Source organism: Lissotriton helveticus, chromosome 1_1, assembly GCF_964261635.1.
Source record: "Lissotriton helveticus chromosome 1_1, aLisHel1.1, whole genome shotgun sequence".
In the NCBI taxonomy this organism is placed as follows: domain Eukaryota; kingdom Metazoa; phylum Chordata; class Amphibia; order Caudata; family Salamandridae; genus Lissotriton; species Lissotriton helveticus.
Genome location: NC_136057.1, coordinates 1054382843 through 1054410383, shown reverse-complemented (window position 1 = coordinate 1054410383; position 27541 = coordinate 1054382843). Strand labels below are relative to the sequence as shown.

Sequence of the window (27541 nt, the reverse complement as noted above, 5' to 3'; positions counted from 1 at the left end):
CTACTGCTGCACCCTTTTGCATACCCAGAGCCACTCCTTGTCCTGCATCCTCTCTATGATCCCTTCCATGGAAGAGCCTGCCTTGCCCAGACCTATTATATAATAGATTCTGACCTTGCCTTTTGCACTCTAAGTAAAACTCTCCTTCACCCTGATGGCTCTGTATGCCTTCCCCAGTGTTCCATCTTGTGGTAAAATGAAGGCTTCTTTGGGTCGTCTAAGTGTACTCAGAGTAAAATCCAATACAGAATGAACGTGAAGATGATCCTGCTCTACAATTAATGAGACTAGTCCATTCCCTTCATTCAGTTTTCAACCGCTGGTTCGAACTCAGTATAGTGGGGCATTGAGGGGCTCATATAGCTATACATACATCTGACTCCTTCAACAATTACCCTGCCCATCCGCTCTTGAAGATACTCAACATGTCACTCTTCCCTTTGGGCTTTTCGGGGTTTGAGATCCTCAAGCTGTCATTGGCATCTTTGGACATTCTCTCCATCCTTGCTCCGTCCCCTCCTGAGGGTACCACAAGATGACCAGAGCTTCATAAGATAATGGCCTAGGTGGCGGTGGCAGAGAATGGGCAGTGAGTGTGGCCAGGTCCACTTCCAACACAGAGTTCAGCTCTGGTGCTGGCATAAAGAAGCTGCCTCCCATGCTGGTGCCTTGTCCAGCCAAGGTGCATTTTGCCATCCTGCGTGGCTGTCCCCACTGCTGGGATGCAGGACTAAAGGTGACTACTACATTCTCTTCATTGTTTCCACCCACCAGGTAGAGGGGGTCGCCACCCCCGAGGAAGTAGAGGCAGGGGATGTTGACATCAGTGCGCGTGAGGGTTGGTAGCAGCTCCTGCCAGATATCTAGATAGAAAGAGAAAAGGCCTCATTTAGTGCTGGCTGGGGAAGGAGAAAAGACATGGCATATGATACTCCACACTACCAGTGTGGGGTTGATTTATAATGTGTTAACATGCATGCTATCTCTTCACACTTGTCATCGTACACAACATTGCTTTCATTACAAAGTGCCACACATGATAGGAAATGTGCTGCAAAGTTCTCTTCTCAAAGAATATATTCCAGGTTATATTGGAATTCCAGAAGTCTGTATTGCCACCTAGCAATGCGTGGAGTCACCCTTCCTCCACTTTGGGAGCGAGCAGAAATGCACCAGGGGTTTGTGGTTCATTCTCAGTGTGAGCTCCATTCCCTATATATATGGTCTGAAGTAATGATCAGCACGCTCCTCATCACCATTGCCTCCTTTTCAATCACAGAATCCGAGTATTGTGCCCTACACAGATGCTGCGATTTCCTCATGTCCATTTTCCCTTTTCTCCATTAAGTCCCCTCACGACCACCACCACCACCACCTCCCAACCCTAGGCAGCCTCTCGGTGCACAGGGAATTATCAATAGAGGTCGTAGGAGATCTTGTAAGGTTCGACTGGATTGGTTATGCTGGCTACACTTGCCTTCAGGTAATCCTGGGATTGGCTGGTCTCTACGGTTGCCATGGAGATCGCTTTGTTTGTTACACTAGATTTTACGTACAACTAGGAGTTGCTGTATTGGGCACAGATGTTGTTTTAGACATGAGATAGATTGCACTGGTCATACTGGCTCTCAGATTGCCCTGCTGGTCTCACCAACTCTCACACAAATACTGTCCTACGGGTCACACAGGCCCTCAGGTGGCAGTGAGGGTGTACGTGGTGTTTATGCTGGCTTTCCTCGAGACATGGCTCTCCTGTGTATATAACAAGGGCTCTCAAGTGTACGTTTGGATGGCTAAAATGGTCTCACTGCCTCTCACGTAAACTTAGGATTGGATGTGCAGGCCACACTGATCCTTGTTTAGGTGTGGTTTTGTCTGTACCCTCAGACTTCCCATCACAGTAGCTGTCAGGCAGATTTGGGATAAACAGTACAGTTCACATTGGCTCTCTTAGACAAGTGATTGAATGCGTTGATCTGTCGTGACCAGTGTGAAATGGGCCCTAGTGCAAGGAAGTAAATGGGTCCCAGGCTGCTGCTTGAACTGTGAAATTCAACAAAGATCAGAGTTCAGCAGGCCCCTCCATGCTCTGGGCCTCGGTGCCACTGCACCTGCTGCACCAATGGAAGCTACGCCCCTGAAATAATGGGTTCTTGGGTAATGTGCTGATTTTCTTGTATACCTAAAATACCTGATATTTGTCCTGTCGAATTGTAGCACTGTGAAATTCTTAGCTAGGAATGTCTTATTTAATTTCAGGTACCCTTACGATATGCTATGCTGGTGACACAAGATTTTGGGTAGACATCAGATTGGCTCCAGTGCTAACACTCACTTAAAGAACTGGGAATGGGGGGCACAGTTACAAGAACTGACGCATCTGCAACGATGCATCAGATTTCTTACGCCTGCTTCAAATGTCCTAACGACGCCATGGATGTGCTGTACTTACAATGGAAAACCACCTTTACAACGCAACTTTTACAACGCACTACCATTACAACGAAACTTTTACAACGCAACATCCATTAAAACGCATGCATTTACAATGCAACCATTACAACGCATGACACTACAACGCACACCACTACAACGCATGTCATTACAACTCAGTCATTACAACGCATACCATTACAACACATAACATTACCATCCAACACTTACCCTACTGTTGCACCCCCTGGAGTTAGAATATTAATGTTTACCCCTACACTACTGTTGCACCCCCTGGAGTTAGAATAGTAATTTTTACCCCTACACTATCCAACACTTACCCTACTGTTGCACCCCCTGGAGTTAGAATAGTACATTTTACCCCTACACTATCCAATACTTACCAAACATGCAATGTAATATAATGCGTTGTAATGGTATGCATTGTAAAGGTAGTATGCGTTGTAATGGAATGCGTTGTAAATGTAGTTTTTTAAATTTCGTTGTAATGGCATGCATTGTAATGGAATGCGTTGTAATGGAATGCGTTGTAATGGATGTTGCGTTGTAAAAAATGCGTTGTAAAGGTGTGCGTTATAAAAGTGTGCATTGTAACGTCATACATCCCTTACAATACAGTGCTTCATGGAGCAAGGATTCAAAAATTCTGACGCATCTTTTAGCACTAAAGTGATGCATTGCCGGAGTTGGTCGTAAGACTGACGCAACTCCAGCAATGTGTCAGAACACAGAGGCGTGTTCCATGTTAAAAGCCCTGCATCAATCCTTTCCCCTGGTTTGGGAAGGCGTAGGGAATTGATGCAGTCAAGTCGTAGAGTGACGCAGTGAAAAGTTGTACATATCACTGTGTCAGTTTAACGTGGGAATGCCTACCCTGCATACATTATACCTGGCATAAGTATAATGTGACCCAGGCCTGTGCAAACTGACGCATAAGGCCAAATGTGTCAGTTTGCATATATGGCGCAGTGTGGAGCATTGATTGCGCCACTGCTGAGTCAAAAATAAGACGCGGTGGCAACGCTAGGTCCTTGTAAATATGCCCCAGGGTGTCCTCATATTCGTATCTAGTAGATAAGAAGCGATACCCTATACTGATCGCAATAGCTGTCGTTTGGACCTAAGACAAGCTATACTCCTCACACAGGTTTTGGGTAAACCTGCCATTGCCTATGAGTTTCTGTGGCTTTCAAGTAGATGGGACTCGATTTGCTGGACACGAGGACTCGTAGATGGACAGAAGCGTGACAGCACTGATCATGCGGCCTTACTGGCTGGTCACAAGGGTTGTAGTTTAGATTAGAAATTGGTCATGCTTGCGCTCTGGCACCAACATGCTGCTAGGGCAGGGATTGGCTGTGTTTGTTACACAGGCTCTCATAGGCACCTAGGGTTGGCCGTCCCAGCCACAGCAGTTCTCACTTAGACGTGCGATTGGCTATCTGCTAACACTGGCTCTCATGCTGACATGGGAGTGGCTGTGAGGGGCACGGCTGTTTTTGTCACAACAGCTCTCAAACAGTCTCTTACAGGCATGCATGTAGACATGAAATTGACGCTGTTAGTTACACTGGCTCTGGACAGACTTGGCATTTAAAGAGCACTAACAGAGCAAATAAATAAGCGCCATATGTGAGGGGGTTGGTGTTATGGATACCAGATCTGTACATTAAGAGGGGATAAGCATTATAAATGTCATTAAGCATATTTACACTTATACGTCACACATTCACCTTTTTGAGGCAGAAAGTGATTTGCCCACAATCACACGTTTTCAGTAAAGGAGTGTCCATCGAGTGGCAGGGCAGGATTTCGAAGCAGGGTCCCCATGTTGTACAGTCGGCATAATAGCCATGTTGGTTCTCATGCAGTCCCGTAATTAACTGTGCTGTTTACGCTGGCTCTTGATAAACCTGGGATTTATTGTGCTGCTCTCGGTGAATGTCAAATGAACACGGCATGGGCTGTTCTGCTTCCATAGACTCAAATAAACCTGGGACTGTCTGTAACGGTCACCCCTGCTTTTAAGCTTTATTACTGATGACTGACTTTTCAGGACATCAGCTCAGCACATCATTCCGGTAGCCGTGAAAAGGAGAAATGCAAGTTCGTCGCCTCTAACTCTAAGGGTGATCAGTCTCGTTTCAGGAAATGTCTTGTTCAAAGCTTCAAGTTCACTGAAAACGTGAAGGATGTTTCTCGAGGGGTTTTGTGTCTGCAGCCATCTTGAAGCCGTTTCCATAATAGATGTTACAAAAAAAAGAGAATGTACTAATACGGCGTAGCAAAAAGCAACAACAGGAACCAGATGCTAAAAGTGCTTTAAACCGGAAGAATGCGTGACTGAGGAGTGAAGAAGTCAGACAGTGTCCAAATTAACAACCCAGTACTTTTTCCTTCCAAATATTCCCAAAGCAGCTACTACATGGGATCTATCTGAATCCAAAAAACGCTCGAGTGCGACTTGCGATCACACACCATTAGAAAGAAAGCTAGTCTTTTTGGAGAGGACAATACTGCAGTGGCGGCTCCTTTGCTAAGGCGGAGGAGCGTCGCCCCACTGCCAGGAGCAACAAAGAACGGAAAAAAATACAATGATAATAACGGAATGTTATTATGATTTTATTTTTTCCTCCAAGTGCAGCAGTGCGTGAGGGGGCGGGGAGGAGCTGGGAGAACACTACTGTGCGCAATGACTGTTTGGTCGGCCCTCTCGGGCTGCCCAAAACAGCCATGCGCACTTCCTTGTTGTCCATGCAGGCTGCATTACAGCCTGCATGGAGAACTTGCCCACCACTCCAGCCTCTGGCTGAGTGGCGTGCCACGGCGCTCAGACCAATCTCAACGCTGCTCTCCCCCACCGCACCCCTGCCGCCTCCCACACCGCGACCGTACCGCTGTCCTCGCAAACACTGACTTGCCATGCTGCACTGCATCACAATGCCAGCCAGCCTGTTATTCAGCTTTTATGGCCCCCAAACTGCCTTCTCCATAGTACATAGTCTTAGCTGTCCTGCACCGTTACCAAGGCAATCAGGATTCAGTTTTGAAAAATTCGAGGGATGAAAAAGACGAATAAACTATCCATGTTTATGCCAAATAAGTTTCTTCAATTGGAACAGACTATAACCTCATTGCCAATAGGTCTCACCTTTGGGACCTTATAAGTGTTGAGGCATGAAGCACATACAGATATGGCATAGGTAATCGCAGAGTGACAGGGGTAGGGTAGGGTAGGCACCAACAAATATTTCAAAAATGAGCAAAATTTGAGATTTTTTCCTTTTTAAAATATAGATTTTTAAATGTTTGTAACTGCTTGAAATAAGCAAATACAAAGAGTAATCAGATACAAAATATTATAAAGCTTTGTTTACTGTTCCTGAGGGTTATATGAAATAGAGGCCAATTTGTCAGGTTAAACGAGACCTAACCGGATTTTCTTCAAAATGTGATTCAAGTAGCAGCCCGTGGCCTCTCAATCTAAAACCACAAACAAATCAGAGTATTTTGCTGAAAGAAGGGTGGTAATCTTAGGGGGGCTTTCATAGTTATGACAAGAGGCAGGACACATTGGAAATATAGTGCTTGGGGTGCACAGGAGGGACACGTTGAACAACTATAGGAGAGACATGCTATAAGTTATGCGACATCATGTTGGGGATGATAGTATAGATCTACAGAAGGGAAGGGGACATTGTGGGCTTTTGGTCACCCGGCTCTCTACGAGACATACTGGTGGAGCCGCCATGTGGCGCTGCGCAGGGCGCCAGGATGCCAAGGGCACAGAAGCTTCCTAGAAAATGGGCTTGCTTGGATCTGTGCTGCTGCAAAATTGAAGAAAGAAAACAAAAGCCTTGCGGTCTGCAAGGCTTGTACATGTTGTCCTGTTGTGTGGAAATCCCCATTCTGGGCTAAAGTCAGACTTAGAGGAAATGCACTCACCCTGTAGGGCACATGGCTTTCGACATCCGTGTAGCTTACTCCTCGTGTTAAACTGAATCATAGCAGACCCCTAAGAACCGCCCCCTGCAGTCTTATTAAAGGGAGCGCAGGATGGCTCTAACCTAGCAAGACAAAACGTTTATGGTATTGAGCATCAGAATTATTTTCATATTGTGAACTATACTGAATTTGTTTTTCAGGATACAAGCTACAATCATGGGTTGATAAAGCCAGTAGGCCTGGTTATTTTCCTATAAATGGACTTGTTTACCAGACTACTGCCTACTCCTAAACAAGCATGAATTTCACAGTATTGTCTGTCGGAGCCTGGAAACCGGGGTTGAGGTCACCGCAGCCATTGGCAGACTGCTGGTGCCACTAGGCTGGTGTGGAGTGGGGGCTCTGCTGGTTTTGTTTATTTATTGGAGTGTGAAAGGCCCATGATGGTGCAGAGTGCCGGTTTAAAATGAAACGAAACATAGAGGGCAGGAACAGAGCATTGGATGTTGCTACCCTTTCTTTGTCCTTCAATCAAACACCAGATCAAACACCAGGAGGTTCATAGTGGGGAGACTGGGGTGCCCTTTGCTACCAATTTGCGCTTCCTCCCACAAGATATTTCACAATCAGCGCCATCACTTCCACATGCAACCCTCTACTATATTTATTTACAGGAACAGTGTAGGAGAGTAGGGTCTGCAATCCTATGATCACCCAGATTTTTGCTTTTTGCTTCACTGGTTTACGACTTTCCCTGGCTGTGGGCCTGCTAATCAGACCCACAGCCTAGCTGTTCTCTCTAATCCAAATTGTACCCAGGTACTGAATTGGCCCTGGGCCCTCTCAAGTCCCTGTACCCAGGGCTGAGGTGCACCCAGAAGTCTCCCAGGGGCTGCAGCATGCATTATGCCACCCCTGGGCTGACTAACTAAATCAGACACAACTGGCTGCTTGACAGCTGGGGCAGAGTGGTGTACCCACCCTCTGCTGTAGATATAGTATTCCTATATCTAAACCTAAATGGACACACAGATCTCCTGTCAGTCACTCCTATGGCAGGCCTTGACAATCCTGAAGGCAGAGTGCTTGGAATCGTGTGAGATAGTGCTCTGGCATGAGCTGAGCCTGTCTGCGGCTTTCGGGATCCATCCCTTAGCCGTTTCCATGATATCGCATACCATATACTCTTAAGTGCATTATAATCCTCGCGGTTATATGCCAACTCTGGTATCGCTTTATCAAAACATGTCGAGTAAGGTGTCATACAAATTGGAATACTAACCCCTCGCCAATTCTGGCGACGGGGTTAGCATTCCACCCTTCTAGAGGGACACGACATGTATGTAACCTGTAACCCCGGTTAAAGTCAGACATAGCCTTAGCTCCACAAAATGGATGCTGCCACCGAGACACAAGTCTGCCCTCCTGCTGCTGGGAGTCCTCCCAGAGCAGGAGGCAAGGACAAAGGGTTTCCTGTCAGGGGCGGTGCCAGCACCGTCCCAGACAGGATTTTGTGTATCCTAGGTAGGCAGGGCTTTAGAGGAAGGTGACTGCAAGTGGCACCCCGGTGCTCACTGTGCATAGGCCGGCTGAAACCAGTTCCAGGGGCACTCCATCCCCTGGCCTGGGGAAAGCCCGCCAAAGGAGAGGAGTGTAACCACCCCCCTCCTAGTCCCACCCATAGGGCAGGACTTAGTCGCGTGCCAGCCCCCTTTTTCAGGATAAAGGTAGGAACTGGCCCCCTTCCAAATTAGATCATCTTTGAATCCTGAAACTACTTTCCACGAAAGGAACTCAAGACTTCTTCCCAAGATTCTCCCTTGTGACTAAGGAGTAGTCACCCTGCAGCAGCAGGCACCAACCAACCATCGCGGTTTGTTGCCAGTCTCTCCTTCGGATCAAGACTGCTCCAGCACGACGAGAACCGGCTTCCCTGGCACCTCTGACCTCAACCTACATCATCAGCCCAGCTGTGATCCGTGGGTGCGACGAGACCTCGAGGGACCGGCCATCTTCAGAACTGCACGACGCTTGTCCAGCACGACCACTGAGTGACCCTCGACCGAGTGCTTTGGGGTAAGAGAAGCCCTGACCCTGAGCAGCTCCAGCACCAAAGTTCAGCCCCCCTGCATCCACGAGATCTGCGTGGGGCCCTTCTGCTCTTTGCTGCCAACCGCGTTGTCCAGGTCGCTTGCCCGTTGGCTAGTGACCCCTTCACGACGCTCCACGACGACAACTACTGCTGGTCTGGTTGCTCCAGACTAGCCCTTGCTTCCCTCCAACAGAGGAGCACCCTGGACCCTCCTGGTCCACCAAAGACGCCATTTTAGGTCCACCGCGTGGGCCTTGCATTTGCCAAGACTTGTTGCCCAATCCTGGGTCCAGCAACGTCGACAGCAAGAACCTTCGTGGGACAGCTCGCACCTCCATCCTGGTCGCCGACAACGCCTCCTGGTCCGAGAGACTGCAGAGCCCAGCAGCGCCCACTCACCTGGCTGAGGTGACTTCGTCCGGTGCCATCCTGGTGCCCACTCAAATCACTGGCTAGTGATTCAGAACTTGGTCCCCTCTGCTTACAGGTTTCTTCTTTCCTGATCCAGGCTTGGATCTCCACGAACTCTCTTCACTGGCCACCTGCCAGCAACTCTTTCTTCAGGCTCCTGGTTCTTCAACGTGGGTTTCCGACGCAACTTCAACCCTATGCAGCCGCAGCCCCTGGGCTAGGTAAACCAAGTACTCCGGTGCTTCAGCATAGTCCAACACCCTAAGTGTTCGGATCCACTCCCGTTTTCGACCCACCTAGTCGGGTTCGCCCGAGAACAGTAACTTTGCAACTGCTAGCCTCCATAGACTTTTTCCCGCCTTACGCGTGAGAGTTCCCACTCTGCACACGACGTCCACAGGCCTCCTGCATCTAATCCCAGTGTTTAGAATTGTAGGCCTAGCGATTCCTGAGTCTAGAAAAGTACTACTTACCTGCTAGCAAGTTCGCATTCCACTTACTGTGTATATGGTTTTTCGTGCCCCTAGGGCATTTGTGTAAATTGTGCGACTTAAAGTATTTTCGTAAGAGTTTTGTTGTGTGCTTAGCTCCCTGACTCATAAAGAGTTCAGGGTAGTCTTGTTATAAATAAATATCTGTTTATTTTCATAACAACTTGTGTGGTGTCCTTTCACTTGGTGTTCAAGGGGTAATGTGATGGTAGAACAGCTGGCTTAACACGCCCTCTAGAGTCTTAGCCTTAGACTGCTCGTATCCATGCTACTAGGATAACTGGTCAAATTCAAATTCAAATTGACTTTATTTCGGATATATTGCAATCCATAAAAGTACACACAATAGACAATTCATAATAAAACATCACAGTGATCACAAAGTCAATCTTAAATTACATACAACTCAAATGTATCATAAAAAAGAGTGCATTGACAGAATCAGAACAAAAAAAATGCAAGCAAGGTCCATATACAGAATATACGAAATAAAGTGTGATAGTGCCATAAACTGCAATTAATGCACATTTACTCATCCAAAGAATTTCTTAGTCTCATGGTCATTTTTAAAAATTCTAACACCTGGAGGACACTGTCAGGATGCAGCAACTGTAAGTACATAAGGGCGGGTCTAATTTGGTTAAAATGTAATTTCTTTAAAAGAGTAACCAGATACCGCTTTCGGGGATATTCATAAAATGTACATAAAAATATAAAATGCAGCATATCCTGTGGAGACTTCCCGTCGCAGCCACAGGGAGCTGCAGGTTTCTTAAAAATGTCCGACTTGGGTCTAATTAAAAGCTGATGAAAGATGTTAAACCTGAAACGGGTCAGAAATTTTTTTTCATGGGTGGAGAAGGAGCATGTTAGATACAATTCCATTGAATTACAAGTACTCAACATAATATACATTCTAACATTAGGTTTCAAGAGCTCTACTTCATCTCTTACAGCATTACGGTTCATGAAAAAAGCTCTCTTAATTGCAGCAACATCACCCTTAACTATATCCCCCGGGTTATCAAACAGGTTCAGGCGGCCAAGCTTCAAAAATTGGGACTTCAAATATTTAAGCCAGGGTACACGCATTGCGTGGTCAAGCGATAAGAGATCCTCCACTATCAGGTGGGTCAGAGGGATTGCATCACTTAACCATAGTTTTACCCAGCACAACAACGGTTTCAGTCCAACAATGTCCGATAAATGCAAACAGCCAAGTTCTTCATGAGCAGCTAAATTCGGTGTGCTCCCAGGGACACACAACAGACGCTTTAAAAATTTATTTTTAACTATTTGAAGTTGGTCATCGTTTGTGTAGCCCCATATCTCGCTTCCGTATACTGCAGTGGCTATGGATTTAGCGTTATATAGTTTCATCATAGCCACAATTGGCTTTTTCCCCAATTTAGAGGCAAAGTTGAAGATAGAAGCATTTACCCTGGACATTTCCCCCTTCTTCTTGGCCAAATGTGGGGCCCAGCACATCTTCGTATCAAATAAAACACCCAGGTAGGAAAACGACTGGGTGATGGGTATCGGAACATCATTCAGTTTAAAATTGAACTTCTTCTTAGGTTGACGGCCAACATGCATTATAAAAGATTTTGAATTGTTGACCGTGAGGTCCCTATCAGACATAAATTTATTAAAACCATTCAAAAGTGCCTGAAGACCTAATTCTGTTCGTGAAATTAAGACCGCATCATCGGCATATAAAAGCAGAGGAATACCCCTCGCACCCGCCCTAGGACAATCAGATTTTATCTCCTGTAATTCAGCCTCCAGGTCATTTATATAAAAATTAAAAAGGTAAGGGGCCATAATGCACCCCTGACGTACACCTTTATTAATTGGAAAACAACCCGTGGTTTCCCCAGTCGAAGAATACCTCACGTTGGCTCTTGTTTCATTATGCAGATCCGCAAGGAACTCCACAATACCCCCATCTATTCCCTTGTCCTTCATGGTCCTCCACAGCCTCCCCCTGTTAACGCAGTCAAAGGCTGAGGAGAGATCCATGAAGGCAAGATGATAGCTGGTCTATAAGGTTGACTTACAACCAATCATCAATAAGGGTTGTTTGGACTGATACATAGTGATCACTAGAATAGTGAGCACTGCATATCAGGCCAACTTCTCACATTGGTGGCAGCGGTGGGATTTGAGCTTGCTGTTTGTTTTACCACACATATCCTAAGAATATCTTGTGAAAGATCACATAAGTACTAAGGTACATATAACTTAGCTTAGAATACTCTGAGTTCTACTGAACCAGCTGTTGTAGCTCCTAGGGCCTAGCACACCCTAAACTACAACTCTAGCAAGGGATCAGTAGGCAAACATATAGTGTAGGTAAGTGCACCACTTACACCTCACTAGAAAAGCATGTCTACCCAAGGAGAATCTACTGAGACTCCCCTTGTGGATCTTGACCCTCCACAGGTCAAATCAAGATATGCAGCTCTCAGTTTCCAGGAGATGAGACAAGTGTGTACCTCCAGGAAATTGAAACAGGGGTCTAACCCCACCATTCCCTTTCTGATAGGTCTCTTAGAGACATATGATGCGAGAAAGATTTCTCAGCTAGATGGGAATATGCCAGCCTTAGAGGGTACCACTGGGGATCCAGACCTCCACAACACTGTAAATGCAGTTGAGGAGGAGGAGCCTGAGGAACTCTCTGGGGATGAGGTAGACAAAGGTCTTGAGGTAGTCAGAAGGCTAACTAGGGCCAACATAGACTTGCTTGGGCTAGGATCTGGGGGACCCCCAGTACTGACCCTGAGTAGGCCTAACCCTGGAGTTAGGAGAGATAGATCTCTTTCTAGGGACTCCAATAGATCTCTGCACTCTAATGCCTCTTCTCAGAGGAGAAGGAACTCTCCCCAGAGGAGATTGACTTCCCCTCAGAGAATGGAGCATGAAGCCAGAATGAGACAAGCTGCTCTGAGGATTGGAAGGGAAGAACTTGCCCTGGCCAAAGAAAAGCTTGCATTTGCTAGAGAGCAGCAGATGAGTGGGTTAGCTCCCACTGGTGGCAGCAATCTCCCAAGAGATAGAGAGAAGGGTTTAGATACTAAACACCTGACAAAAATAGTGCCCCCCTTTAAGCAAGGGATGACATCCAGAAATGGATGGCTGCTTTGGAGAGGGCCTGCACTGTGCAGGGCATTCCCCAGAGTCAGTGGGCAGCTATACTGTGGCTCTCCTTTGATGGCAAAGGTAGAGATAAGCTCCTCACTACAAGAGTGGAGGATGCTAACAATTACCAGGTCCTGAAGAATACACTGGTTGATGGGTTTGGTTTAACCACTGAGCAGTACAGGTTGATGTTCAGAGACACCCAGAAAACTCAGTCTCAGGACTGGTCTGACTTTGTGGATAGTGCCACTAAGGCTTTGGAGGGCTGGTTGCTGGGTAGCAAGGTTACTGATTACACAGGATTGTATAATCTGATGATGAGAGAACAACTTTTAAATAATTGTCAGAACCAGTTGTTGCACCAGCACCTTGTTGATTCAGATCTGACTTCTCCCCAAGAATTGGGAAAGAAGGCAGACAAATGGGTCAGAACAAGGATCAAGCAGAACCAGAACCAGAACCAGGGTGGTCAGAAGAAAGCAGATCAGAAGGGTAATACTAAGAGTGAACAAAATGACCAGAAGTCTTCAACAGGTCCCCAACAAACCAAAGAGGGTGGGGGTCAGGCTTCACAGCAGAAAAAGAAGACTCAAGAAGGCCATTCAAAAAGGTGGTGCCAGTACTGTAAAAGTAAGTCTCACTGGTTTAGTGAGTGCACTAAAAGAGGAGGGCAAACCTCTACCACTACAGCCTCTAAGGCAACTGCACCCCCTAGTACAGTCAATAGTGGTAGTGCACCTCCCAAGGGATTAGTTGGGTTAACCTTGGGAACTGAGGAGTCTGACAACTTAGTTGGCACACTCACTCAGGCTGTCCTTGTCTGTACAGGGGATATGGATATGTCCCCTGATGTAAGTCCCAATACTTTGGGCAAATACAGGCAGACACCTTTAATAAATGGCAAAATGGCTCAGGCCTATAGGGACACTTGTGCCAGTGTCACCATGGTGACACCTAACTTTGTGGACCCTGGACAGATCATGCCAGGTACAGATTTCCTGGTGACCAATGCCAGCAACGTCACTACCAGTCATAGTATGGCGATTGTTGCTTTCTCCTGGGGAGGGGTAAGTGGCCAAAAGAAAGTTGTGGTTAGTTCAGACCTCCCAGTGGATTGTTTGTTGGGCAATGATTTGGAGTCATCCCTATGGTCAGAAGTGGAGCAGAGGACTCACATGGAAATGTTAGGCTTGCCAGCACATGTGCTTGCTGTGACTAGGTCACAGGCCAGAAGATGCCCCACTGAACAGGTGCTGGATCCTGGAAGAAAGGACCAGACACCTTCCAAGAAGAAGAGCAGTAAGGGTAAGGCTTTGCCTTCCCCCTTGCCCCAGGTTGAGGATCAAGTCTCTGAGGAGGCTGATCTGAGAGAGCTGAGGGAAACTGAGCCTAAAGAGCTTGAACTTGATCAAGTTGAGTTTCTGGGCTCAGGGGGACCCTCCAGAGAAGACCTGGGGAAGGCACAGTTAGACTGCCCTTCCCTTGAACCCCTCAGACAGCAGGCTGCTGCTGAGGCTGCAGGGAATGCCACAGGTGCCCACAGGGTATACTGGGAAGATGGACTCCTGTACTCTGAGTCAAGAGACCCCAAGCCTGGTGCAACCAGGAGGCTGGTCATCCCCTTGTCTCTGAGAGGTTTCCTTCTCACCTTGGCCCATGAGATTCCCCTTGCAGGTCACTTAGGTCAGACAAAGACTTGGGACAGACTTGTCTCACACTTTCACTGGCCCCACATGAATGAGAATACCAAGGAGTTTTGTCGCTCCTGTGTCACTTGCCAAGCCAGTGGTAAGTCAGGTGGCACAACAAAGGCCCCCCTCATACCACTACCTGTGGTGGGGGTTCCCTTTGAAAGAGTGGTGATTGACATTGTTGGTCCAATGGAACCCCAGACAGCATCAGGGCACAAGTTTATACTGGTGGTGGTGGACCATGCCACCAGGTATCCTGAAGCTATTCCACTTAGGACCGCTACAGCACCTGTAGTGGCAAGAGCCCTAGTTGGAGTGTTCTCCAGAGTGGGCTTCCCTAAGGAGGTTGTTTCTGACAGAGGTGCAAACTTCATGTCAGGATATCTGACTGCAATGTGGAAGGAATGTGGTGTTAACTACAAGTTCACCACACCCTATCATCCACAGTGCAATGGGCTTGTTGAGAGATTCAACAGGACCCTCAAAGGGATGATTCATGGACTACCTGAAAAGCTCAGGCGTAGATGGGATGTCCTGATACCCTGCCTCCTGTTTGCTTACAGAGAGGTCCCACAGAAGGGGGTTGGCTACAGCCCTTTTGAACTTCTGTATGGGCATCCTGTAAGAGGACCCCTGTGTTTGGTGAAGGAAGGATGGGAGAGACCTCTCAAAAAGCCTGCAACCAACATAGTGGACTATGTACTTGGTCTCCGCTCCAGGATGGCTGAATACATGGAGAAGGCATCCAAAAACCTAGAGGCCAGCCAAGAACTCCAAAAAGCTTGGCATGACCAAAAGGCTGTCCTGGCTGTATACCAGCCTGGACAGAAGGTGTGGGTACTGGAGCCAGTGGCCCCAGCAGCCCTCAAAGACAAATGGTCTGGGCCCCACACCATCATTGAGCAAAAGGGAGAGGTCACCTACCTGGTGGACCTTGGAACCCCCAGGAGCCCCCTCAGGGTGCTCCATGTGAACAGGCTCAAGGCATATGTCGACAGGAAGGACATGAGCTTGCTCATGGCCACAGATGAGGGACAGGAGGAAGAGAGTGACCCTCTCCCAGACCTGCTCACTCAGAATCCTGATGATGGATCAGTAGATGGTGTTGTCTTTTGTGGCAGCCTCTCTGAACATCAGCAGCAGGATTGCAGGCAAGTTCTGTAATCCTTCAGACATATGTTCTCTCTGACACCCAGCCAAACTGATTGGTGTACCCATGAGGTTGACACTGGAGACAGTCTGCCTGTCAAGAGTAAAATCTACAGGCAGCCTGATCATGTCAGAGACTGCATCAAAACAGAAGTGCAGAAAATGTTGGAGTTGGGAGTCATTGAGCCCTCAGATAGCCCTTGGGCTAGCCCAGTAGTTCTAGTGCTAAAGCCTCACACCCAGGGTGGTAAGAGAGAGATGAGGTTTTGCGTAGACTACAGAGGCCTCAATGCAGTCACTAAGACTGATGCCCACCCAATACCAAGGGCAGATGAACTTATAGATAGATTGGCTTCTGCCAACTACTTAAGCACATTTGACCTGACAGCTGGATATTGGCAAATCAGGTTAGCTGAGGAAGCCAGGCCCAAGACAGCATTTTCTACCCCTGGTGGTCATTATCAGTTTGTGGTAATGCCCTTCGGGTTGAAGAATGCCCCTGCCACCTTCCAAAGGTTGGTGAATCAAGTTCTCACTGGGATGGATGACTTCTGTGCAGCATATCTGGACGATATTGCTGTCTTTAGCTCCACCTGGGAGGATCACCTGGTCCACCTGAGGAAAGTGTTAGAGGCCCTGCAAAAGGCAGGCCTCACTATCAAGGCCACTAAGTGCCAGATAGGGCAGACACAGGTTGTATACCTGGGCCACCTTGTAGGTGGAGGCCAGGTTCAGCCACTGGAGAGTAAGATACAGGCCATCAAGAACTGGGCTCCTCCAATCACCCAGACTCAGGTTCGAGCTTTCTTGGGCCTGACTGGGTACTATAGGAAGTTTGTCAGAAATTATGGGTCCATAGTGACCCCGCTTAATGACCTGACAAGCAAGAAGATGCCAAAGAAAGTTCAGTGGACAGCAAGCTGTCAGAAAGCATTCGATGACCTAAAACAGGCCATGTGCACAGCACCTATCCTAAAGAGTCCAGACTTCTCCAAACCATTCATTGTCCAAACAGATGCTTCTGAGTTGGGTGTGGGAGCTGTTCTATCTCAGCTGAATTTTGATGGCAACGACCAGCCAATTGCTTTCATTAGCAGAAGGCTGACCCCCAGAGAGAAAAATTGGTCAGCTATTGAGAGGGAGGCCTTTGCTGTGGTATGGGCCCTGAAGAAGTTGAGGTCCTACTTGTTTGGAACTCACTTCACAGTTCAGACCGACCATAAGCCCCTCTTATGGCTAAGTCAGATGAAGGGTGAAAACCCCAAACTACTTAGGTGGTCCATTTCCCTACAGGGGATGGATTTTACAGTGGAGCACAGACCTGGTACTGATCATGGCAATGCCGATGGGCTCTCCAGGTATTTCCACTTAGAGCAAGAAGACTCACCTGGTCAAGGTTAGTTTATTGTCCCAAAGTTTGGGGGGGGGTCATGTAGGAGAGTAGGGTCTGCAATCCTATGATCACCCAGATTTTTGCTTTTTGCTTCACTGGTTTACAACTTTCCCTGGCTGTGGGCCTGCTAATCAGACCCACAGCCTAGCTGTTCTCTCTAATCCAAATTGTACCCAGGTACTGAATTGGCCCTGGGCCCTCTCAAGTCCCTGTACCCAGGGCTGAGGTGCACCCAGAAGTCTCCCAGGGGCTGCAGCATGCATTATGCCACCCCTGGGCTGACTAACTAAATCAGACACAACTGGCTGCTTGACAGCTGGGGCAGAGTGGTGTACCCACCCTCTGCTGTAGATATAGTATTCCTATATCTAAACCTAAATGGACACACAGATCTCCTGTCAGTCACTCCTATGGCAGGCCTTGACAATCCTGAAGGCAGAGTGCTTGGAATCGTGTGAGATAGTGCTCTGGCATGAGCTGAGCCTGTCTGCGGCTTTCGGGATCCATCCCTTAGCCGTTTCCATGATATCGCATACCATATACTCTTAAGTGCATTATAATCCTCGCGGTTATATGCCAACTCTGGTATCGCTTTATCAAAACATGTCGAGTAAGGTGTCATACGAATTGGAATACTAACCCCTCGCCAATTCTGGCGACGGGGTTAGCATTCCACCCTTCTAGAGGGACACGACATGTATGTAACCTGTAACCCCGGTTAAAGTCAGACATAGCCTTAGCTCCACAAAATGGATGCTACCACCGAGACACAAGTCTGCCCTCCTGCTGCTGGGAGTCCTCCCAGAGCAGGAGGCAAGGACAAAGGGTTTCCTGTCAGGGGCGGTGCCAGCACCGTCCCAGACAGGATTTTGTGTATCCTAGGTAGGCAGGGCTTTAGAGGAAGGTGACTGCAAGTGGCACCCCGGTGCTCACTGTGCATAGGCCGGCTGAAACCAGTTCCAGGGGCACTCCAGCCCCTGGCCTGGGGAAAGCCCGCCAAAGGAGAGGAGTGTAACCACCCCCCTCCTAGTCCCACCCATAGGGCAGGACTTAGTCGCGTGCCAGCCCCCTTTTTCAGGATAAAGGTAGGAACTGGCCCCCTTCCAAATTAGATCATCTTTGAATCCTGAAACTACTTTCCACGAAAGGAACTCAAGACTTCTTCCCAAGATTCTCCCTTGTGACTAAGGAGTAGTCACCCTGCAGCAGCAGGCACCAACCAAGCATCGCGGTTTGTTGCCAGTCTCTCCTTCGGATCAAGACTGCTCCAGCACGACGAGAACCGGCTTCCCTGGCACCTCTGACCTCAACCTACATCATCAGCCCAGCTGTGATCCGTGGGTGCGACGAGACCTCGAGGGACCGGCCATCTTCAGAACTGCACGACGCTTGTCCAGCACGACCACCGAGTGACCCTCGACCGAGTGCTTTGGGGTAAGAGAAGCCCCGACCCTGAGCAGCTCCAGCACCGAAGTGCCCACTCAAATCACTGGCTAGTGATTCAGAACTTGGTCCCCTCTGCTTACAGGTTTCTTCTTTCCTGATCCAGGCTTGGATCTCCACAAACTCTCTTCACTGGCCACCTGCCAGCAACTCTTTCTTCAGGCTCCTGGTTCTTCAACGTGGGTTTCCGACGCAACTTCAACCCTATGCATCCGCAGCCCCTGGGCTAGGTAAACCAAGTACTCCGGTGCTTCAGCATAGTCCAACACCCTAAGTGTTCGGATCCACTCCCGTTTTCGACCCACCTAGTCGGGTTCGCCCGAGAACAGTAACTTTGCAACTGCTAGCCTCCATAGACTTTTTCCCGCCTTACGCGTGAGAGTTCCCACTCTGCACACGACGTCCACAGGCCTCCTGCATCTAATCCCAGTGTTTAGAATTGTAGGCCTAGCGATTCCTGAGTCTAGAAAAGTACTACTTACCTGCTAGCAAGTTCGCATTCCACTTACTGTGTGTATGGTTTTTCGTGCCCCTAGGGCATTTGTGTAAATTGTGCGACTGAAAGTATTTTCGTAAGAGTTTTGTTGTGTGCTTAGCTCCCTGACTCATAAAGAGTTCAGGGTAGTCTTGTTATAAATAAATATCTGTTTATTTTCATAACAACTTGTGTGGTGTCCTTTCACTTGGTGTTCAAGGGGTAATGTGATGGTAAAACAGCTGGCTTAACACGCCCTCTAGAGTCTTAGCCTTAGACTGCTCGTATCCATGCTACTAGGATAGCTGGTCTATAAGGTTGACTTACAACCAATCATCAATAAGGGTTGTTTGGACTGATATATAGTGATCACTAGAATAGTGAGCACTGCATATCAGGCCAACTTCTCACAAACAGCGCCAAGTGAAAGTGCAGGACTTGCTTTTGTCTCCCTGCCTTGGTGATAGATGCAGAGAACAGTGGAAAAAGGCGGCAGATGTAAGCACCTACTTTTTAAACACAAGAGTAGATAGAGGGGAGGGGTGTGGAGAGGGGCAGCAAGAAGTGCTGGGTGGGAGTAGAAAGGAACTGTCACAAGCAAAACATCTAAAATAAATTAAAACAATCCTAAATCACAAAGCAAGCCGCACAGAAGCGACGGCAGACAACAACACAGATAACATACATGCCAATAGACCTAAATCAGGCGGGAGCATACCGATTTTTCAAGCCAAAAATGGCTTCATTTTAGCTGTCTCCCGCCTGAAATTGCATTTTCTACAATAGAAGTCAATGGGGCATTTTCATTCTCCCGATTTTTTTATTTTAAATCTCCCACCTCCCTGTCCTAAAATTTTGGCATGTATGAGATAAGTGGTAGGTGGGAGGGGAAAGAAGAAACACGGGCAACATTTTTTTGTAGTGACTGAAAACACAAGACAAACAGTTAAAGTACATTTTAAAAATACTAAATCACAGCACAAACATATCAATAACAAATATAATGATGGGCGGGAGGAGATGGGGCAACAGCGCCACACAGGAAGATTAACTGAATATCGAGCACCGACATGAGCAGGAAACGCAGTGACGGGTGGGAGGTGGTGGGGGGACAGCACTGTGAGCCAATATAAAAGAAAAAATTATGCACCAAAACTAAGTAAATGGCCAGAGGTAAACTGACTCATGTAACACTTTCAGTATCCAGGGCAGGTAGAAAACAGCTAAAAGGCGGGACAAATGTAAAGTATTTACCAAAGAAACCAGAGGAATTTTGAAAGGCAGACCAAGGAATGAATGAAAAGTGATGGGCGTGGTGAAAGCTCACTAAGTAGATACAGCATATCGAGAGGCAAAGCATGTGCGCTGCCTAGGCTCGACCTAATAAAGTATTGGCGCCAATAGATGGAGCTATTGCTCTCTCCTGTGGACATTCTATGAACTGCAGTCTCAGTTATGCTCTTGAAAGTGGGGAGCTTCAGCTCTCCCACTGGTTTCTCAACATGATTCACCGAAATCGTACTATAAAAAGACAGGGGAATTCGTTGCATTGTAAGGCATTTAAACAACTTACTGCAGCCAAAAAGTAATAGATTACTAAATAAATCACACAAAAAACCTGAATACAGATTATGCTTTAGAGTTAAAAAAACGCAATGATACCAGCATAATTTACAGTGGGGTTTCTGGAATCAGAGCAAAATGGCAGGACACACATTAAAACTGAGCACAGCTCAGGTGCTCTAGAGTCACAGATCAATACTAAAAAGGCTGGTGAAGCACTTTGTTCTAGAATCAAGGCAACCATCAGGTTCTAGGCTAGAGAGCGTGTTGGGTCTGGAGCCTGAACACAATATCAGGATGCTCCAGAGCCCTGAATGTGCTTTAGGTTTAGATCAAGGTAAGAATAATAACTGATGATATAAAGCAAGCCCGAATGAAGCGCTGGGTATCTACAGTGCCCCCATTAACAGAGGATAAAGTTCTCAGTGGAAGCACCAGTTCAGAAAACAAAGCAGAGCAAGTCAAAGGATATTGATTAATAGGCAGGGGTATTAGTAGGGGTTCTAGAGCCAGAACAGAATAAAGTGGTACATATGGTATCAGGATAAAGCACAAGGGTATACGATCAGAACACAAGGTGACTGTAACAATACTCAAGCTCGCACTTGCCCTAGGGTCGGTCGCATTGCATATACTGCTGAAGGTGTGAGTTAAGGCCACAACTCAGGCGTGCTCAGGCTCCTCTTCACAGGGCTGAGATCGGTGCTACGAGCAACTCTTGAAAATGTTTAGATACCAGGCGCCACAGCACACGTGAGCGCCGCTAGATACTAGGCCCCACAGCATGGGTGAGCGCAGCTAGATACCAGGCCCCACATCACGGGTGAGCGCCGCTAGATACCAGGCCCCATATCACGGGTGAGCGCCGCTAGAAACCAGGCCCCACAGCACGGGTGAGCGCCGCTAGATACCAGGCCCCATATCACGGGTGAGCGCCGCTAGAAACCAGGCCCCACAGCATGGGTGAGCGCCGCTAGATACCAGGCCCCATATCACGGGTGAGCGCCGCTAGAAACCAGGCCCCACAGCATGGGTGAGCGCCGCTAGATACCAGGCCTCACTTCACAGGTGAGCGCCGCTAGATACCAGGCCCCACAGCATGGGTGAGCGCCGCTAGATACCAGGCCTCACTTCACAGGTGAGTGCCTCTAGATACCAGGCCCCACAGCACGGGTGAGCGCCGCTAGATACCAGGCCTCACTTCACAGGTGAGCGCCGCTAGATACCAGGCCCCACAGCATGGGTGAGCGCCGCTAGATACCAGGCCCCATATCACGGGTGAGCGCCTCTAGAAACCAGGCCCCACAGCATGGGTGAGCGCCGCTAGAAACCAGGCCTCACTTCACAGGTGAGTGCCTCTAGATACCAGGCCCCACAGCACGGGTGAGTGCCGCTAGATACCAGGCGTAACAGCACGGGTGAGCGCCGCTAGATACCAGGCCTCACTTCACAGGTGAGTGCCTCTAGATACCAGGCCCCACAGCACGGGTGAGCGCCGCTAGATACCAGGCGTAACAGCACGGGTGAGTGACGTGAGATACCAGGCCCCACAGCATGGGTGAGCGCCGCTAGATACCAGGCCTCACTTCACAGGTGAGCGCCGCTAGATACCAGGCCCCACAGCATGGGTGAGCGCCGCTAGATACCAGGCCTCACTTCACAGGTGAGTGCCTCTAGATACCAGGCCCCACAGCACGGGTGAGCGCCGCTAGATACCAGGCCTCACTTCACAGGTGAGCGCCGCTAGATACCAGGCCCCACAGCATGGGTGAGCGCCGCTAGATACCAGGCCCCATATCACGGGTGCGATTCAGAAAAGGGGGTGGTGATGAACAGAGTGTCTGAATTAAGCAGACCACTCTTACCCAGTCCAAAGATCAGGGCTTGATCCATCACCGTTATTTATCTCACTGCCCCATCCCAGCTCAGAACCTGGCTATATGCAAATTAGTCTGTCCCTGGCCCAATGCATCATGGGAACAGGGCAGACCAAACTACCAAGCCAATTCTTCACCAGAAAGGAGACAAGCTACCGGGGACCGGTTTCTGGCATTTCAGCCTCTTCGGCCCAGCTTGCTTGAATCCTGATGGAGCAGTGAGAAAGGGACTCATGTCTGAGTATACCCTGCCACACCTATAGGGGCCAAAAACGATTCAGAAAAGGGGGTGGTGATGAACAGAGTGTCTGAATTAAGCAGACCACTCTTACCCAGTCCAAAGATCAGGGCTTGATCCATCACCGTTATTTATCTCACTGCCCCATCCCAGCTCAGAACCTGGCTATATGCAAATTAGTCTGTCCCTGGCCCAATGCATCATGGGAACAGGGCAGACCAAACTACCAAGCCAATTCTTCACCAGAAAGGAGACAAGCTACCGGGGACCGGTTTCTGGCATTTCAGCCTCTTCGGCCCAGCTTGCTTGAATCCTGAATTGGCTTGGTAGTTTGGTTTGCCCTGTTCCCATCATGCACTGGGACAGGAACAGACTAATTTGCATATAGCCAAGTTCTGAGCTGGGATGGTGCAGTGAGCTAAAAAACGGTGATGGATCAAGCCCTGATCTTTGGACTGGGTAAGAGTGGTCTGCTTAATTCAGGCACTCTGTTCATCACCACCCCCTTTTCTGAATCATTTTGTCCACCATAAGCGTGGAAGGGTATACTCAGATGTGAGTCCCTTGCTCATTGCACCATCAGGATTCAAGCAAGCCGGGCCGACGACGCCTGAAATGGCAGAAACCGGTCCCCGGAAGCTTGTTTCCTTCCCAGTACAAGAATTGGCTTGGTAGTTTGGTTTGCCCTGTTCCCATCATGCACTGGGACAGGAACAGACTAATTTGCATATAGCCAAGTTCTGAGCTGGGATGGTGCAGTGAGCTAAAAAACGGTGATGGATCAAGCCCTGATCTTTGGACTGGGTAAGAGTGGTCTGCTTAATTCAGGCACTCTGTTCATCACCACCCCCTTTTCTGAATCATTTTGTCCACCATAAGCGTGGAAGGGTATACTCAGATGTGAGTCCCTTGCTCATTGCACCATCAGGATTCAAGCAAGCCGGGCCGACGACGCCTGAAATGGCAGAAACCGGTCCCCGGAAGCTTGTTTCCTTCCCAGTACAAGAATTGGCTTGGTAGTTTGGTTTGCCCTGTTCCCATCATGCACTGGGACAGGAACAGACTAATTTGCATATAGCCAAGTTCTGAGCTGGGATGGTGCAGTGAGCTAAAAAACGGTGATGGATCAAGCCCTGATCTTTGGACTGGGTAAGAGTGGTCTGCTTAATTCAGGCACTCTGTTCATCACCACCCCTTTTCTGAATCATTTTGTCCACCATAAGCGTGGAAGGGTATACTCAGATGTGAGTCCCTTGCTCATTGCACCATCAGGATTCAAGCAAGCCGGGCCGACGACGCCTGAAATGGCAGAAACCGGTCCCCGGAAGCTTGTTTCCTTCCCAGTACAAGAATTGGCTTGGTAGTTTGGTTTGCCCTGTTCCCATCATGCACTGGGACAGGAACAGACTAATTTGCATATAGCCAAGTTCTGAGCTGGGATGGTGCAGTGAGCTAAAAAACGGTGATGGATCAAGCCCTGATCTTTGGACTGGGTAAGAGTGGTCTGCTTAATTCAGGCACTCTGTTCATCACCACCCCCTTTTCTGAATCATTTTGTCCACCATAAGCGTGGAAGGGTATACTCAGATGTGAGTCCCTTGCTCATTGCACCATCAGGATTCAAGCAAGCCGGGCCGACGACGCCTGAAATGGCAGAAACCGGTCCCCGGAAGCTTGTTTCCTTCCCAGTACAAGAATTGGCTTGGTAGTTTGGTTTGCCCTGTTCCCATCATGCACTGGGACAGGAACAGACTAATTTGCATATAGCCAAGTTCTGAGCTGGGATGGTGCAGTGAGCTAAAAAACGGTGATGGATCAAGCCCTGATCTTTGGACTGGGTAAGAGTGGTCTGCTTAATTCAGGCACTCTGTTCATCACCACCCCCTTTTCTGAATCATTTTGTCCACCATAAGCGTGGAAGGGTATACTCAGATGTGAGTCCCTTGCTCATTGCACCATCAGGATTCAAGCAAGCCGGGCCGACGACGCCTGAAATGGCAGAAACCGGTCCCCGGAAGCTTGTTTCCTTCCCAGTACAAGAATTGGCTTGGTAGTTTGGTTTGCCCTGTTCCCATCATGCACTGGGACAGGAACAGACTAATTTGCATATAGCCAAGTTCTGAGCTGGGATGGTGCAGTGAGCTAAAAAACGGTGATGGATCAAGCCCTGATCTTTGGACTGGGTAAGAGTGGTCTGCTTAATTCAGGCACTCTGTTCATCACCACCCCCTTTTCTGAATCATTTTGTCCACCATAAGCGTGGAAGGGTATACTCAGATGTGAGTCCCTTGCTCATTGCACCATCAGGATTCAAGCAAGCCGGGCCGACGACGCCTGAAATGGCAGAAACCGGTCCCCGGAAGCTTGTTTCCTTCCCAGTACAAGAATTGGCTTGGTAGTTTGGTTTGCCCTGTTCCCATCATGCACTGGGACAGGAACAGACTAATTTGCATATAGCCAAGTTCTGAGCTGGGATGGTGCAGTGAGCTAAAAAACGGTGATGGATCAAGCTCTGATCTTTGGACTGGGTAAGAGTGGTCTGCTTAATTCAGGCACTCTGTTCATCACCACCCCCTTTTCTGAACCATATCACGGGTGAGCGCCTCTAGAAACCAGGCCCCACAGCACGGGTGAGCGCCGCTAGATACCAGGCCTCACTTCACAGGTGAGTGCCTCTAGATACCAGGCCCCACAGCACGGGTGAGCGCCGCTAGATACCAGGCGTAACAGCACGGGTGAGCGCCGCTAGATACCAGGCCTCACTTCACAGGTGAGTGCCTCTAGATACCAGGCCCCACAGCACGGGTGAGCGCCGCTAGATACCAGGCGTAACAGCACGGGTGAGTGACGTGAGATACCAGGCCCCACAGCACGGGTGAGCGCCGCTAGATACCAGGCGTAACAGCACGGGTGAGTGACGTGAGATACCAGGCACGACAGCACGGGTGAGCGCCACGAGACAGCGCGTCATTATTCTGGGCTAGAGTAGAGAAATGGGAGCACCAACTATTGTTAAATGTAGCCAGACAATCATTTTACAGCACAATTTTCCAAGCATTGCTGCTAAAGACCGAAGGTTTTCCAGGTATGTATATATATGATAAAAGCGTGCCCTACCCCACAAGGTCGGTTTTCAAGGCTTGGTGGCTCAGTCTACCATGCCCCGGAGTCAGCAACCTGCACATCAAGGTGTTTTTGGTTATAATTGTGTTGGAGGGGGGGCCCTGAAGTGTGAGGGCTCCGACAGCACTCTTCATGGGTTGGATCTGTTTATTGCTTAATCATGCGGGATGGGAGGGAGGGGGGGAGGGTTCAACCCGGTTCCATACTCTGCGGTATAAGGGATGCTGTCTCCACTGCATGTACCATTATATCCAATCGGTGCCTGGATAAGCTTGGGAACGCGGCAGCCGATGAGGCCGGAGAACAAACTTATCATTACACCCCCCTGCTTCACTAGTGTGTGGTTACCTACAACAGTCCCTTTGCCCCTCGGCTTACCTGTCCGCGTGTCGTACTGCAGCACGAGTTTCTCCCCGGTCCTCTGCACACTCCCCAGGACGTAAATGTAGTGGGAGCACGCAGTGCAGAGCGGGAGGTCATGGGACAGGGACACCGAGAAGGAGAAGTCAGTGAGAGGCAGGGAGGCCACGAAGGACCACGAATCTGTCCAGGGGTCGTAGCGCTCCACCGCGCTGTAGAGGCGCGTGCTGGAGTCCGGGGCCAGGAGCACGTCCAGGTACCAGCCGCCAATGGCAAAGATGTGCTGTCCCACCACAGCCATGCTGAAGTGCCGCCGCCGCTGTGAAAGACATGCACACAATCAATAAATAAAACAATAACAAAAAAAATAGCAACTGCAACTTCGTGGCACGCAACTGAGAGCTAGCAGTCCTCAAAGAAGGCCAGCCACACACCACACTAGTGCAAAATATACCATGATATTAAAGTGCTTTTGTGGGTAAACAACTGGCCAAAGTACGTCGAAATCCCCACGTTTGAATATCCACCTTCTTCAGGGATGGACAAAAGATTTCTCCAATATATGATGTCCAGCCACATACAAATATCCATCATTTAGCTACCCAAATACAATATCAATCATTTACATAATTTAGGTGACTTTCTATTAACTGTTTTATTGCTGTTATCTTACAAGTATATAGTGGCAGCTCACCTAATAAAATCATCCATGACACAATTCAGTTAACAGCAGGCAATTATCCACAAAATAGGTGATGAGCGAGATTCAAGTAACTGAGAGTCCTGCACAGCAACTCATTCCACGAAATGTCCTTCTGAACGAGGATATGTTGGCAAAACAGCACGTGCCATTACAAGGGCAGGTACAACCACTAAGTGCATTCTTTTTCCTCCTGCCCCAAGATGGCTATTGCTGTCAGTGCAGGGCATTGGAATGGGAATCACCCCGGCATGGTTTTACAGATATACACCCCCAGCCACTCATTTATAGTTTTCAGTGGTATCCAGATTTCTTAGATCCCTGTGCAAACGGTGATCATGCTCACATGCCGAGGCATAGACGGTGTGAAAGGTTCTGAGAACCAGGGTATGGCTCTTTGCACTGGAGGGGCTCACCTAGCATGCTTTGCTCAGAGTGTTATGAGATAAGTGGGGGCGGCAGCATGCCGTTTAGCTGATCTGTACCAAAGGACAAGCCTTTTTCCTGTTCTTGAAGGGGGATGTCCCTATCGGCCTCACTCGGGTGAATTTCCGCCTGGATGATGTGCCCAGATCCTGTACTGACATCAATATGTGTGCATGGGGAATATATATGGTCGCTAGTAGTGAAACTCCGTGTTGAATGCAAGTGTGTGCCTGTGAGGCCTGGAATCCATTTTGGATCACCCCTGATACATCTAGACACAAGATGGAGGCTGAGAGACAACCTGCTTAGACTGGCCAAGTGCACTGCTTGCACTTCTGAGCTTTGGGTTTCGTATAAGACAGTAAGATCTGGGAGGATAAAGCCAGGGCTGCTTCAGTCATGCGGCAGTGAACTTTGTTGTGGAGGCCTGCTAGCTTACTCTTCCTGAGCCCCATCACTTGACTTGCTAGAGGGTGGTGGGGTGATGGACGCAGTGATCACCTTTGTTGTGCAGGTGGACTCTTCCAGGCAGGGCCTGTCCCTTCGTCCCTCTCAGAGGTGCTCCA

General features: G+C 48.6%; 1 protein-coding gene across 1 annotated transcript in view; it reads right to left on the bottom strand.

The window, feature by feature from the left end:
- Positions 1-306: 306 nt before the first annotated feature.
- The window catches only part of LOC144820537 (kelch repeat and BTB domain-containing protein 13-like), a 41577-nt gene continuing 14342 nt past the window's right edge, over positions 307-27541 (bottom strand). The window contains exons 3-4 of the mRNA XM_078677940.1: positions 25868-26168; positions 307-863 (exon numbers count right to left, since the gene is read on the bottom strand). Coding sequence (XP_078534066.1) covers positions 466-863; positions 25868-26168 — 699 coding nt within the window. The 3' untranslated portion in view covers positions 307-465. The remainder of the gene's footprint in view (positions 864-25867; positions 26169-27541) is intronic.